This window comes from Diabrotica virgifera, chromosome 9, assembly GCF_917563875.1.
Source record: "Diabrotica virgifera virgifera chromosome 9, PGI_DIABVI_V3a".
NCBI classification, from domain to species: domain Eukaryota; kingdom Metazoa; phylum Arthropoda; class Insecta; order Coleoptera; family Chrysomelidae; genus Diabrotica; species Diabrotica virgifera.
Window position 1 is genome coordinate 178917692 of NC_065451.1, and position 13691 is coordinate 178931382.

Sequence of the window (13691 nt, forward strand, 5' to 3'; positions counted from 1 at the left end):
TTTATGTACTTTTTAATGTTATGAAATTATGTACTTTCTTATTAAATATGTTTCAAGCATACATAACCGATTGGAATAATACAATATTTCGTGTTGTAGTATATTGCTGATACTGACGAAGAACAAACCTATGCGGAACTTTTACAACGTTGTGTACGCACAGCCTGCCACCTATCAACTAGAAATTTAACCAAGGACGATGTTGTTGTGCTTTGTTCTTACAACCATAAAGAAAGTGCAGTGCCATTCATTGCCAGTCTATTCTTAAATGTTCCCGTAGCATCTATGGATCCCTCATCATCCCTTATGGAGTCAGCGTATTTATTAAAAGATATAAAACCCAAAATCATTTTCGTAGTTCCTGAAGGTTTGGAACTTATGGAAACTTCAGTTAAACAAGCAGGTAATAGCTCCTTAGTATTTTACTTTTCAGTTAACATGATTATGCCTTTTTAAAGATAAATCAGTGTTTTTTTATGTTTTGTGAAACGGAAATACATATCTGAGAATTAATAGTACGTTACTCTATACAGTGTGGCAAAGCCATATGGAATAAATTCATTATTTCGTAAACGTAAAAATTCCGAAACAGGTCGATTTTTATTTTTAAATTACGATTTTTTGCATATCATCATCCACCTCGGCTTGATGAAGCAATTGATCAATAGGGAACTTGCACATAAAAATATTTTTGCATAAAATTGTTAATTTATGTTTAAAAGTATTATATTCAAAATATTACGTCTTAATAATTAATAGTTTACGTATGTATGTATACACCGTTCTTAGGCGTCAACGCCCTTCGGTAGGGATCTATGGAGGAGTATCACCAAGCCGGAAGCCCTTATCCCTTCCCGTACCGCTCCTCCATAGGTCGATCAGACGCCAGTTAATTCCAGACCAAGCCGTAGACTCTATTGAGTTTTATACTACGGCGTTGGCCTTTTATAAATTTCATGACCTAGCTGAGGCTCGAACCAGCGACCGCAAATCGCAAATCCACTAAACTTGTCGATCGACTGAGCCCCAGCTAACTGGACCGTCAAGACCGACATAGTTTACGTACAATACCTAATAATAGTTGCGCTCCCAAATTAACCGTTTCAAACAACTTCAAAAGCGTGCGCTTGGGTCTGACGTCACCAACCATGATGTTTACCACTGTTCTCGTTGGGCTAGTGGCAAACGTGCACTGTGAAGACAATATTTTGGCATTTTAAAGATTTTCATTCATTTATAATATTGTGTTTAGTTTACGGAAATACATTTTTATTGTACAACCTATCTCAAATGCCAAATTATATTACAAAGTTATGGAGGTATGTACGTAGATACTACTAAAAAATTATTTATAAAAAGAAAGGATGTCTTATTTAAATATATAAATATATATTTAATTTAAAATTTGAATTTCATTTTCACATAAAGAAATAAAAAATATTTTATGGATAAAACTTCATTTTATCAAAGTTTTATTCCATTAATTTTTAATAATTAGCAGAGCCAAATCCATGGGAGAAAATAATTACATTCCAAAAGTTTTGTGCTATACTAATCAAACTGTCAATAAGACCTGCGTCATATTCTATAAAATATAAGTAAATTTTTAATTATTTTCAAAGTCTACCTGCTACGCAAAAAAACAAATATTTTTAAATAGAAACATTTCAACTATACTTGTGCATTGTACATTTAGTGGAGTCAATGAAGGTTTTCACCTCCGATTTCGTTGAACCTCCATCGATTTTCATGAAAATTGGTAAGTATGTAGAGGATACCTCAAGAAACAAAGGTGACATAGTGCCAACTTGCGCTTTTACCCTGGGGGTGGATGCCACCCCTTCTCGGGGGTGGAAATTATTTTATTAAAAATAATACCACTTATCGATAGAGGGACAAATTATAAGTAAAATTTGTTATATAAAGTTATTTCAATAAATCAATAGTTTTTGAGTTATTAAAGATCAAAAGTTTTGATTTTTCCTGAAAAAAATCCATGTTTTAAAGTAGTTTTTCATAAATAACTCAAAAACCATAAGTTTCTTCAAAAAAGTTGTTATTACCAAAATCGAAGATAATATAAAAATAAATAAGCTCCTTATTCGAAAAATCCTTTATTACATATGCAATTGAATGTATATTTTTTTCCGCGACTACTCAAATCTTAGTATTCAAGCTTAAATAACAGGAAAACGATGCACTTTGTTAAATATAGATATTAAACATTTTAATAAAATACTTAAAGGTAACTATCAAAAAGCTATATAAGAAGTCGATAGCATCAAAATTAAGCAAGTTATGATGGAAATAAGAGGACCCTTTCAGATTTTTTAGGGAAGAATGAAAAATGAAACATACGTCATTTCCACAAAAATTAAAATTTATAGTAACCCATTTAAAACTTTATTTATTTTAACATGAGTAATAACTTCAACAATTTTGACCGGTTTAGAATGCATATTTTTGAAAAAAAAAATACGATTAAAAAAAAATTAGAATTTTTCAAATTTTCGTGAATTTCATTTTCTTTTGATAATAACTTCAAAAATACTCGATATAGTTAAAAAATGGTAGAGAACAAAATTTTAGTTTTAACTTTATTTGAGCTTTTTCTTTTTTAATATTTTTTACGACAAAAAATAACCGAGATAGAAACATTTAAAACCTAAATTTTACTGCGAGAACCATGTAACTGGGGCCCTTTCACCTTGTATTTAAAAAAAATAAAGGATTTAGAAAATTATGTTTAATACAGTGTTATAGAACTTTTACTTAGCTTTGTAATCGTTTTTGGATAAATCTCATATTTCAAAATTTAACGGAGTTATTTTAAAAAAACCAATAACATTTTCTTTGAAAAAATTTTATAGCGGAGATTTTGTATGTATACAGGTTGTGGGAAGTCCAATTAGTCGTTTGTTGTAAGAGATACGAAAAAAGTTTATTTAGGTGAGATTGGGGCATAGATAATATCAGAATTTAAATACATTTCCAAATATACAGGGCCACCCATATTGACAGGGTGAAACAAAATTATCTTTTACTTAATGGAACACCCTGTATATTTTTACATTTTTGGATTCTCCTCTATGTTTTATTTCTTAAAATATCAGGTTTTGTGATGTTATACGAAGTAGTTTAAAAGATAATTACGTTTTTATTTTCAAATTTATGTTTCAGAAAATCAATTTATGTTCAAGTGATTTTTAGTATAATCTATTATTGTTAAAAATTATTAATCTAGCAAAACGTTTAATTTTATATAATACACGGTTGGTCGAAACTGAATGAGTGTTTTCTCAAAGTTTGAGAGTATGAGTTTTCTCAAACGGAGCAGCCTGTAATGCCTATAATGAGCATTGTAATTAAATGCTATTGTATGACACTTTATTATTTCCCACCCTGCCAGTGAGAACTGAATTTATTTTTGAAATCCCTAACTTTATGTCTTTAATTATTTTAAATATTGTAAACGATTAAAAAACAATCAAATTAAAATCAAAATAAAACAAACAAAAATTCTGTTTTTCTTGTACCTAGTTGTTTTTTCGTATAGATATTGTTTTATATTGTAGTAAATTGAATTTAGTTTTAGTATGTTCCGTTTGTTTGTAGAATTATATTTAATTAGATTTGCTTTAATTACTAAAATAAATAAATTTTCAATTATATTTTATGTATTTGTGGAAAAGGAAACCTAGCATTAGCGGCCACATTTCTATAACGGCCAATTGTTTTCTATTTTTAGTGGCCGTTATTGTCAGGTTTTACTGTACCAATAATATTTTATTAAATTATGAAATATTATTTAAATAAAAAATTTATAAACTTGATAAAAGAAAGTTTGCTTAGAATTTACTCCTCTATCTAATTATGGGGTTATTTTTAATAAAATAGTGTTCACCCATGAGAAGGGGTAACGTCCACCCCCAGGATAAAAGCGCAAGTTGGTACCACATCATTTTGTTTCTTGAGGTATCCTCTAACTACTTACCAATTTTCATGAAAATTGATGGAGGTTCAACGAAATCAGGGGTGAAAACCTTCAGTGACTGCCTTTTTGGAAATATAAAAGATTAATTTTTTTCGTGATTGTCGATTTGCTAATTTTCTGATTTTTGGTTGCTATAAAGTTTAAAAAAGTAATAAAAATTATAAATCATGCACATAAATGTAAAAAATATTTATTTTACTTAATTAAACGAGATTGCTTGAGCCAGAATGCTGAAATCTGCATTTTTATCATAAAAAAAAAGGTGGATTTCACCTCTAAAATGCAGAAAGCGCAACTTGGTGCCATATCACTTTTGTTTTTTGAAGTATCCTCTAACTAATCAACAATTTTCATGAAAATCGATTAAGGTTCAAAGAAATCGTGGGTGAAAACATTCAGTGACTACACTTTCAGAAATATAGAAGAATAAGGATTTCGTGATTTTCGACTTGTTAATTTTCGGATTTTTGGTTGCTATAAGGTTTGAAAAATTAAAAAAAAATGTAATTCATGCACATGAATATAAAAAAATATTTATTTTTCTTAATTAAACGAGATTACTTGCGCCATAATGCGGAAATCTGCATTTTTTACAATTTAAAAAGTAGGGGTGTATTACACCCCTAAAATGCAAAAGCGCAAGTTGATGCTATATATCTTTTATTGCTTGAGTTATCCTCTAACAACTTACCGATTTTTATGAAAATACATAAAGGTTCAACACAATGGGAAGTGAAAACTTACAGTGACTGCACTTTCAGAAATCTAAAAAATAATTTTTAAAAAGGGGTGTATTTCACCCCTAAAATGCAAAAAGCGCAAGTTGGCACTATGTCACCTTTGTTCCTTGAGGTATTTTTTAACCACTCACCAATTTTTATGAAAATCGATAGAGGTTCAACGAAATCTGAGGTAATAACTCATATCCACCTTCATTGACTCCACTAATTGTAACATTGGTTATTTGGTTGATAGATTAGATTTTACCTCTCGGTCTCGGTTTTCTAACAACACAACTTTTTTTTTAAATACAAAACGTTCGTCCCTTATAATAATTAAATGTTCCGAATATATTTCTGGTCGCAATATTTTGTAACTGTAACAAACAAAACTAAAACCTATAAGTTTTAAATATTTTAGATTCATAACAAAGAAGAAAGAATAATACTTAAAAATCAACAAAAATTTTAGTAATACAAGTAAGAGTAACTAAAACCTATTTTTATAAACAATTTAAACATGCTTATTAATAATACTTACTTATTTCTCTTAACACGTGATCAATTTCAGTTTGAAACTAAATAAACTGATTATGAGCTATACAAGAACACAAATAATACTTTGGAATTTCCAATTAAATACGATGAAAATGGAATTAATACAATCCCCAAAACAACCTTTTTTTTTTCTTTTGAACTTTTATTTTATACAGTAGAACCCGCTTATTAGAATACCGAATATAGGAATATCCCGCTTTAAGAAATAGAAATTTGAGGTACATAAACGTTTGTACTAGCCACCAATGATCGGTTATTAGAATTTCCCGGTTATAGGAATGCTTTTGCTGGACACGAAGGCTATTCCAATAAACGGGTTCGACTGTATAATCGACTTTTACACAGGAGTTTTAAGTGAATGTGAATGAATTTGTAAAGGTCGCCTCATATTATAGTGCACGTCGCGTTTTCGGCACGTAGCGTTTCGTTTGCGAAAAATATAATTTAATGGTTTTTAAATTGAACCATTCATATTGTGCGTATAAGACACGTAACGTAGCGTATAAGACACGTTACGTCTGCGTTCGGTTCATTCGAAAACAATATTTTTCGGATGTTGACAGCTACGGGTCATTTTCCCCTCGTTGTTTATTTAGGTATTTCTTTGAATTTGATACAGAGTATTTAGACCGGTCAGTATCGTCGCCCTCGCTAGCGAAATTATTCCTATTCGATTTTTTGCACAAATTTACTCAAAGAGAGGTTCTTATAACATATCCACAGGGTGCCAGACGGTGCCGTGGTCGAAAAATTGTTTAAACAATGTTTTTTAAACAAATTCACAAAAATATTTTTTCATTCGAGCAATATTTTTTTTAGATAATTTGGGTAATTCTGAGCAAAAAAGGCTTCTTGTCATTTTTCTCTAAAATTGCGAAAAATCAAGGCTTAATAACTCGATTAAAAATTATTATTATGAATTTCAATAAGTGACCAAATCAAGTTTCAAACAACTTCTTCAAGATCCTGAAGAGATTTTTGTCATTATTTTATTACAAAGCTGTTATTTTTAACTATTAACAATTACCGCTATAGTCCAACTGTATCGTCGCCCTCGTTAGCGAAATTAGATTTTTTTGCACAAACTTACTCAAAAAGAGGTCCTTATAACACATCAACAGGGTTCCGGGCGGTGCCGTGGTCTAAAAATTGTTTAAACAATTTTTGTTAAACAAATTCACAAAAATAATTTTTTATTAATAATTTAATTAAACCCAAATTAATAATAATTTGAGTTATTCTGGGCAAAAAAGGTCTCTTGTGATTTTTCTCTAAAATTGATTGTTGTCGAGTTATATGGCCATTTCCGCATTTTTGTAAGATACGTTTTTTGCTAAGAATAACCCAAATTATCTAAAAAAAATCGTTCGTAATGAAAAAATTATTTTTGTGAATTTGTTTAATAAGAATTGTTAAAACAATTTTTTGACAAGGGCACCGCCCGGCACCCTGTGGATGTGTTTGTTATAAGGACTCTTTTTGAGTAAGTTTGTGCAAAAAAATCTAATCGAAATAGTTTCGCTAACGGGGGCGACGATACAGTTTGACTATAGCGCTAATTGTTAATAACTAAAAATAACAGCTTTGTAGTAAAATAATGACAAAAATCTCTTTGGGACCTTGAAGAAGGGGTTTGAAACTTGATTTTGTCACTTATTGAAATTCATAATAATACTTTTAATCGAGTTATTAAGCTTTGAAAATGGCCTTTTCGCATTTTTCAAATTTTTAATCGCATGTAACTCGACAACAATCAATTTTAGAGAAAAATGACAAGAGACCTTTTTTGCCCAGAATGACCCAGTTTATCTAAAAAAATATTGCTCGAAATGAAAAAAATATTTTTGTGAATTTGTTTAAAAAAAAATGTTTAAACAATTTTTCGACCACGGTACCGCCCGGCACCCTGTGGATATGTTATAAGGACTTCTTTTTGAGTAAGTTTGTTCTTTTGAGATTTGATAAAAATATCGAATCGGAATAATTTCGCTAGCCGGGGCGACGATACTGCCCGGTCTAATTTAAAAAGTAGTTTTCGAGGCAATTTGTCATGTAAACATGTGTTGTGACAATAAACACATCTGCACCGCACCAAACTGAAACCAACGTAAACGTTCTATGTATGATAATGTGAATGGGCAGTCCGATTGCCGGTCTGCAAACGCTACGTGCCGAAAACGCGACGTGCATTATAATATGACGCGACCTTAAATAATATTTTCGAAATATCCTAGCGGTTTTGTTGTCGATGTCAGGTATAGCCTGGGTCGTGACGTCAGACCCAGGGATGGAAAAACCTACCGGTTTTAACCTAAAACCGGTTTTTTTACTTCACAATAACCGGTTTTACCGGTTGTTTTTTTGTCCCCGTTATAACCGGTTTTTCGTTTTAAAGTAAAAACCGGTTATTAGTTTTTTACGGTGATTAGGATTAGGTTAGGTATTATTTTGGATCCCAATCATAATTATTATTCTCAAGTAATTATTTCAAACAAAATCATAATTCAAATTTTATTTTATAAATACAGAAGCAAACTGAAAGTGCAAACTCACATCAGCCAGAAACAATTAAGTTTTATTATAATATTTCGTTAAAGAGGTATTTGTAATCATAATATTTACATAAGAAGTGATCAGGTTGAAGTAGACGCAAACATCATCTATTTTTCACACTTGACTCTTGACAGTGAAAGTGGGTGAATGACTTTTTCTGATTACCAAAAATAATGTTGTGACTATGAATATTGAATTACCGATTACGAATACGAATCTCCAAGGATTTCCCTATGTTTTCAAAACGATACACCCATACAGGAAGTATTAAATGAGTTAAAATGTACCTATTATACAAATAAACAAACGTGTTAAAAGAAATACATGATATTTTTTTTGATGGTAGTAAAAATTAAAGATAAATTGCATTATCCAATTTATTTTTAAGTAAAATATTTATGTTGATATTATTTTTTTTTAATCCAATTTGAAAGTGTCTGGGAAATTTTTTATAAGTTGAAATGGTTTGGTTAAATTGTACATTATTGCAATATGTGTATATTAATCTTACGCTATATTATATTTAATAATAATCAATAAATATGTCATAATAATAAATATAATAATTAATAGAATAAAATGGTTTCATTAAAAATTGTGTTTGATTTATATTGATATTGATGTTCTTCCGATAGTACTAATTTTGATCATATTGATAATGATATCGAGTATCGAGTCGAGTGGAGTTTCGCAAACTAAAGTGCCTTGTAAATGTAACATTGTAACCTATTGGATTAAAAAAACCGATAACCGGTATTTGTTTTTTTTTGCATGCATGCGTTTTAAGATCACGTGACCTTATATTTTTTAATATTATTTGAACATTAAAAATATATGCAAGTTCCCTATTGATGTTTTTTTTAATAAGAATAGGGGTCGTGCATTACCTCATTTGAAAAGTTATTCAATTGTCTATTCAGAAATATAAACATTAATATATTTATTCACACAGAGTGTCCAAAAAAAAATTTGAATTAAATTAATTGACACAAAAAGAAGAATGTGTGTAATTTATTTAATTTAAAATACATTTTTTTGCTCTCAGAAATAAAGCTGTTTCAGATACTTCTGTCAACCTGTAGATGATATTCAACTTTCATAAAATTTAAGTTGTAAAACTTAACAGAGCACTAATTTTATTGATATTCTCATAGGGCTGGACACAGAAATAGTTGTTTATGGCTCATCTGACACTCACACGGAATTCTCAAGCTTTTTAGAACCTCATGAAAATGAAGAGAAATTTGCTCCAACGGAAGCAGATAGTTTGAAGGACACTGCTGTTATCATGTTTAGTAGTGGCACTACTGGACTCCCAAAAGGAATTATTCTTAATCACTTAGGGCTTTTGGGGCAGGCATTAATTCTACCGTAAGTAACAACTCTGCAACTGTGTACCTACGCATAAGTAGATATCTAATATTTTCAATCAAAATATTTTTTCTTCTACTTCTCCTTCTTCTTCCTCTTTATAAGCAATTCCAGTGGCGGCTCGTGGCCTTGGAGACAGGGTCGGCAAGGTTTTTTTGTCTCCTCATATAGGTATACCATCAAACTAAAAGGCTTAATTCATCATAGGAGATTTTGTTGTTTTTTGCTTTTTTTTATTTGATGTACTTGACATTCTCTCTTGTTTCATGCTGTTTCGACAATACGTGTTGATTCTTTTGAGACAAGGTAAATCCCGTTTTTTTTTTAGGCAGAAATTGGTGGTAATAAGAAAATTGATAAACAGTTTGTTGTAATTAATTGCAGTACTTACTACATAGAATTATACATACATATTGTGCAACTTATCCCACTTTCTGAAAATATTTGGACCAGCATAATTTTTAAGTACCTAACTTGTAATAATAAATATCTTGGAAATTCTTTGGCGAAAGTAACTTTTAAATTTTAAATCGACAAAGAGGTCAAAAATTTGCAAATCTTCAAAATTCGAAAAACGAGTATCTATATGCATATAATAGTAGGTATCCAAAATTTCAAGATATATTTACTCGTTTTTCGAAATATCATGTTGTCTTTTTTGGGGTGGTTCGGAAATATCAAGCGAATCCAAAACGTCACTGCGTATATATTGGAAACTACTATCATTACGAAAATCTCTGAGATTTTGCACCAGCGTTCGTATTCTATTTTTAGAATAAATATTGTCAGTTAAACTGTCGGTCTGTCTTAAAAATATTTGAAAAAATATTGAAAGAGTCATTAATATTTAATAAAGTTCTCAAACCGATTGCTTCACGGATCGAGGTATCGCCACTTTCAAAATCATCGCCTTCGATAATAAAATCAAAAACTTCCAAAATAGTGTAGGAAACAAAGGTTGAACCTTGCAAAATGGACACAAGTCCGGTTCTATTTTTTTTCTGGTATATCAAGGGGTGCTTATTATAAGAATTACTTTTTCTGAAAAAAATTCGCCCCGGAACCCCCCTTTTCACCCCTTTAAATGGGGTAGTTTGTGGTTTTTGCGGAACGTAGCCCTTCCTGTACCTTTTACAAAAAATTTCTTTTATAGAAATATGAAGAGGACTATATTTTCTATGATTTCATTCACGACAGCATCTGTCTATCATCCACTGTTTAGCGGGGTGGCGCCCCAAAGTTGACAAGTTTTTAAAAAAGATGTTTTTAAAAAATATATATTTTTCCCTAACTGTAACGGAAATTAAGAAGAAATCCTGCGGCAACTATTCACAAATAATTGATTGATTTTTTGGTATAGGTATCACTTAAGGGTAATGGCGCTTTTTTTAATTACAGGGTGTTACATTTTAAAAAACCCCTTTTAATACCATCTGAACCGTTTATGCTAGAGTAAAAAGACTTTTAGCGATTACCCATGTACTGGTGCTATTTACAAATTTGTATAATGCACCCCCATTTTTTTCCAGAACCACCCAAAAAAAAAGAAGAATTAATAAATAAAGTGATTTTCTTGGAATCCTTCACACACAATGCCCTTTATTAATATGTTTCATATATCATTTTATGCACGTTATTATTATCCATGCATGGACACCAAAGGCGATTTCCTAGTGCAACCCCTGTAGCCAAAAAAAAAAAAAAATAAAATGGGGGGTTGAATTTTTTTTTTGTTTTTTGCTTTTTGATCCATATGGGCATATGCTTCATCAATAGTGCTTTTCAAAAATATATATGGTTATTGCAACATCCCTGCGGAAACCACCCCTATCCTTGAAAATATACTGCAGAAACTACCCCTATCCCTTGGCGAGCATGTTTTTACGATTTTCTCATTACCTATGCATTATTTTTATACAAAACTTATACAAGGTTAAAGACCACTATTTACTCTAAAAATTAGGTCCTATTCATTTTTTTCGTATAAGCAACCGTTACGGCACAGTGGCGCCGTAAACCTCATATATGCTTTGGCGGGCTCCAGTTTTTGTTTTTTTTTCGTCATCTGTTCGTTATATTGATAAAGTACTTATGTAAAATAAAACAACACAGTATAACCTACAAATTATGACTTATGCACATTTTACAATCTGTGCTCCCCAAAGCCACAGTGGTGGCCCAAAATCAATTTTTGCATATTTTCGCCACCTACACGCATTTTATTGCATTATTGCTACCTTAATAGCACAATATTTACCCTTAGGTGGTCGCTAAGCAGTGGCGGATCCAGGGAGGGGTGATGGGGGTGATCACCTCCCCCCTCTCAAACCAAGTGATATTATATTCAAAGATTATAAAAATATTCATTTATTTTTATAGAAATTTAACCAGTTCGCACCCCCCTCTTAACGATGCTGGATCCGCCACTGTCGCTAAAGCATAAACAGTCATTCTTATAAAAATAATATTAATATAATAGAAGTATTTCTATAAAAATAAATGAATATTTTTATAATCTTCAAATATAATATCACTTGGTTTGAGAGGGGTGGGGGTAATCGCCCCCATACCCCACCTGGATCCGACACTGCTTAGCGACCACTTAGGGGTGAATATTGTGCTATTAAGGTAGCTTTAACGCAATAAAATGCGTGTAGGTGGCGAAAATATGCAAAAATTTATTTTGGGCCACCACTGTGGCTTTAGGGAGCAAAGAATGTAAAATGTGCGTAGGTCGTAATTTGTAGGTTACACTGTGTTGTTTTATTTTACATAAGTACTTTATCAATAGAACGAACAGATAACGAAAAAAAAAAACAAAAACTGGAGCCCGCCAAAGTATATATGAGGTTTACGGCGCCACTGTGCCGTAACGGTTGCTTATACGAAAAAAATTAATAGGACCTAATTTTTAGAGTAAATAGTGGTCTTTAACCTTGTATAAGTTTTGTTCAACAATAATGCATAGGTAATGAGAAAATCGTAAAAACATGCTCGCCAAGGGATAGGGGTAGTTTCCGCAGTATATTTTCAAGGATAGGGTGGTTTCCGCAGGGATGTTGCAATAACCATATATATTTTTGAAAAGCACTAATGATGAAGCATATGCCCATATGAATCAAAAAGCAAAAAACAAAAAAAAAATTTCAACCCCCCATTTTAATTATTATTTTTTGGCTACAGGGGTTGCACTAGGAAATCGCTTTTGGTGTCCATGCATGGGTAATAATAACGTGCACAAAATGATATATGAATCATATTAATAAAGGGCATTGTGTGTGAAGGATTCAAAGAAAATCACTTTATTTATTAATTCTTCTTTTTTTTGGGTGGTTCCGAGGAAAAAATGGGGGTGCATTATACAAATTTGTAAATAGCACCAGTACATGGGTAATCTCTGAAAGTCTTTTTACTCTAGCATAAACGGTTCAGATGGTATAAAAAGGGGTTTTTTAAAATGTAACACCCTGTAATTAAAAAAAGGGTCATTACTCTTAAGTGAAACCTGTACCAAAAAATTAATCAAATATTTGTGAATAACTGCCGCAGGATTTCTTTTTAATTTCCGTTACAGTTAGGGAAAAATATATCTTTTTTAAAAACATCTTTTTTAAAAACTTGTCAAATTTGGGGCGCCACCCCCGCTAAACGGTGGATGATAGACAGATGCTGTCGGGAAATAAATCGTATAAAATATAGTCCTCTTCATATTTCTATAAAAGAAATTTTTTGTAAAAGGGACAGGAAGGGCTACGTTCCGCAAAAACCACAAATTACCCCCTTTAAAGGGGTGAAAAGGGGGGTTCCGGGGCGAAATTTTTTCAGAAAAAGTTAGTCTTATAATAAGCACCCTTTGATATACCAGAAAAAAAATAAAATCGGACTTGTGTCCATTTTGCAAGGTTCAACCTCTGTTTCCTACACTTAAAGCTGTTCACGAAAATCTGCTACAGATACTAAAATTATAAGAGATAATCTGCTTAGATAAAAATAACCGAGATTTAAAATTTCATCGCGTCTGACAAACTGTTCGCTTTTTTTTTTCGAAACAAATTTGTTCTAAAGTAGTAATCCGTTTAGGTGAGCTAAACTGGCAAGAAAAGACGATATTCTTTATTTTTTTACACGTATCATGTAAAACTAAATTCATTATATGCGCACAATAGTGAGTAAATAAAGCTTGTGATGCAATAGTTTTAACTTTTGCCTGGAGACTATTCAATTCACCACTCATCACAGCCACGCCGTCATAAGATTGCCCCAGTTTGCCCTACCAATTTATTTTTGGTATCAAAAAATTTGAATCTGTTCTTTAAAACACCAAAAATATATTCTGCCTATTGCTTTTACTCACATCTCTAAAACCTAAAAACCTCTCATAAATATTACCACGTAAGGCGTATCGAACAACAATAATTGATAATTGTGAATGACATGATAATCAGAAGTTTCATCTACTTTCAGTGAAAAGCAAATGGTTTTCTAAATCTCAGATT

General features: G+C 31.3%; 1 protein-coding gene across 1 annotated transcript in view; it reads left to right on the forward strand.

Moving 5' to 3' along the window:
- Nucleotides 1-13691, forward strand: part of LOC126892160 (uncharacterized) — an 87709-nt gene that overhangs the window by 24790 nt on the left and 49228 nt on the right. The window contains exons 3-4 of the mRNA XM_050661632.1: nucleotides 100-403; nucleotides 8979-9195. Coding sequence (XP_050517589.1) covers nucleotides 100-403; nucleotides 8979-9195 — 521 coding nt within the window. The remainder of the gene's footprint in view (nucleotides 1-99; nucleotides 404-8978; nucleotides 9196-13691) is intronic.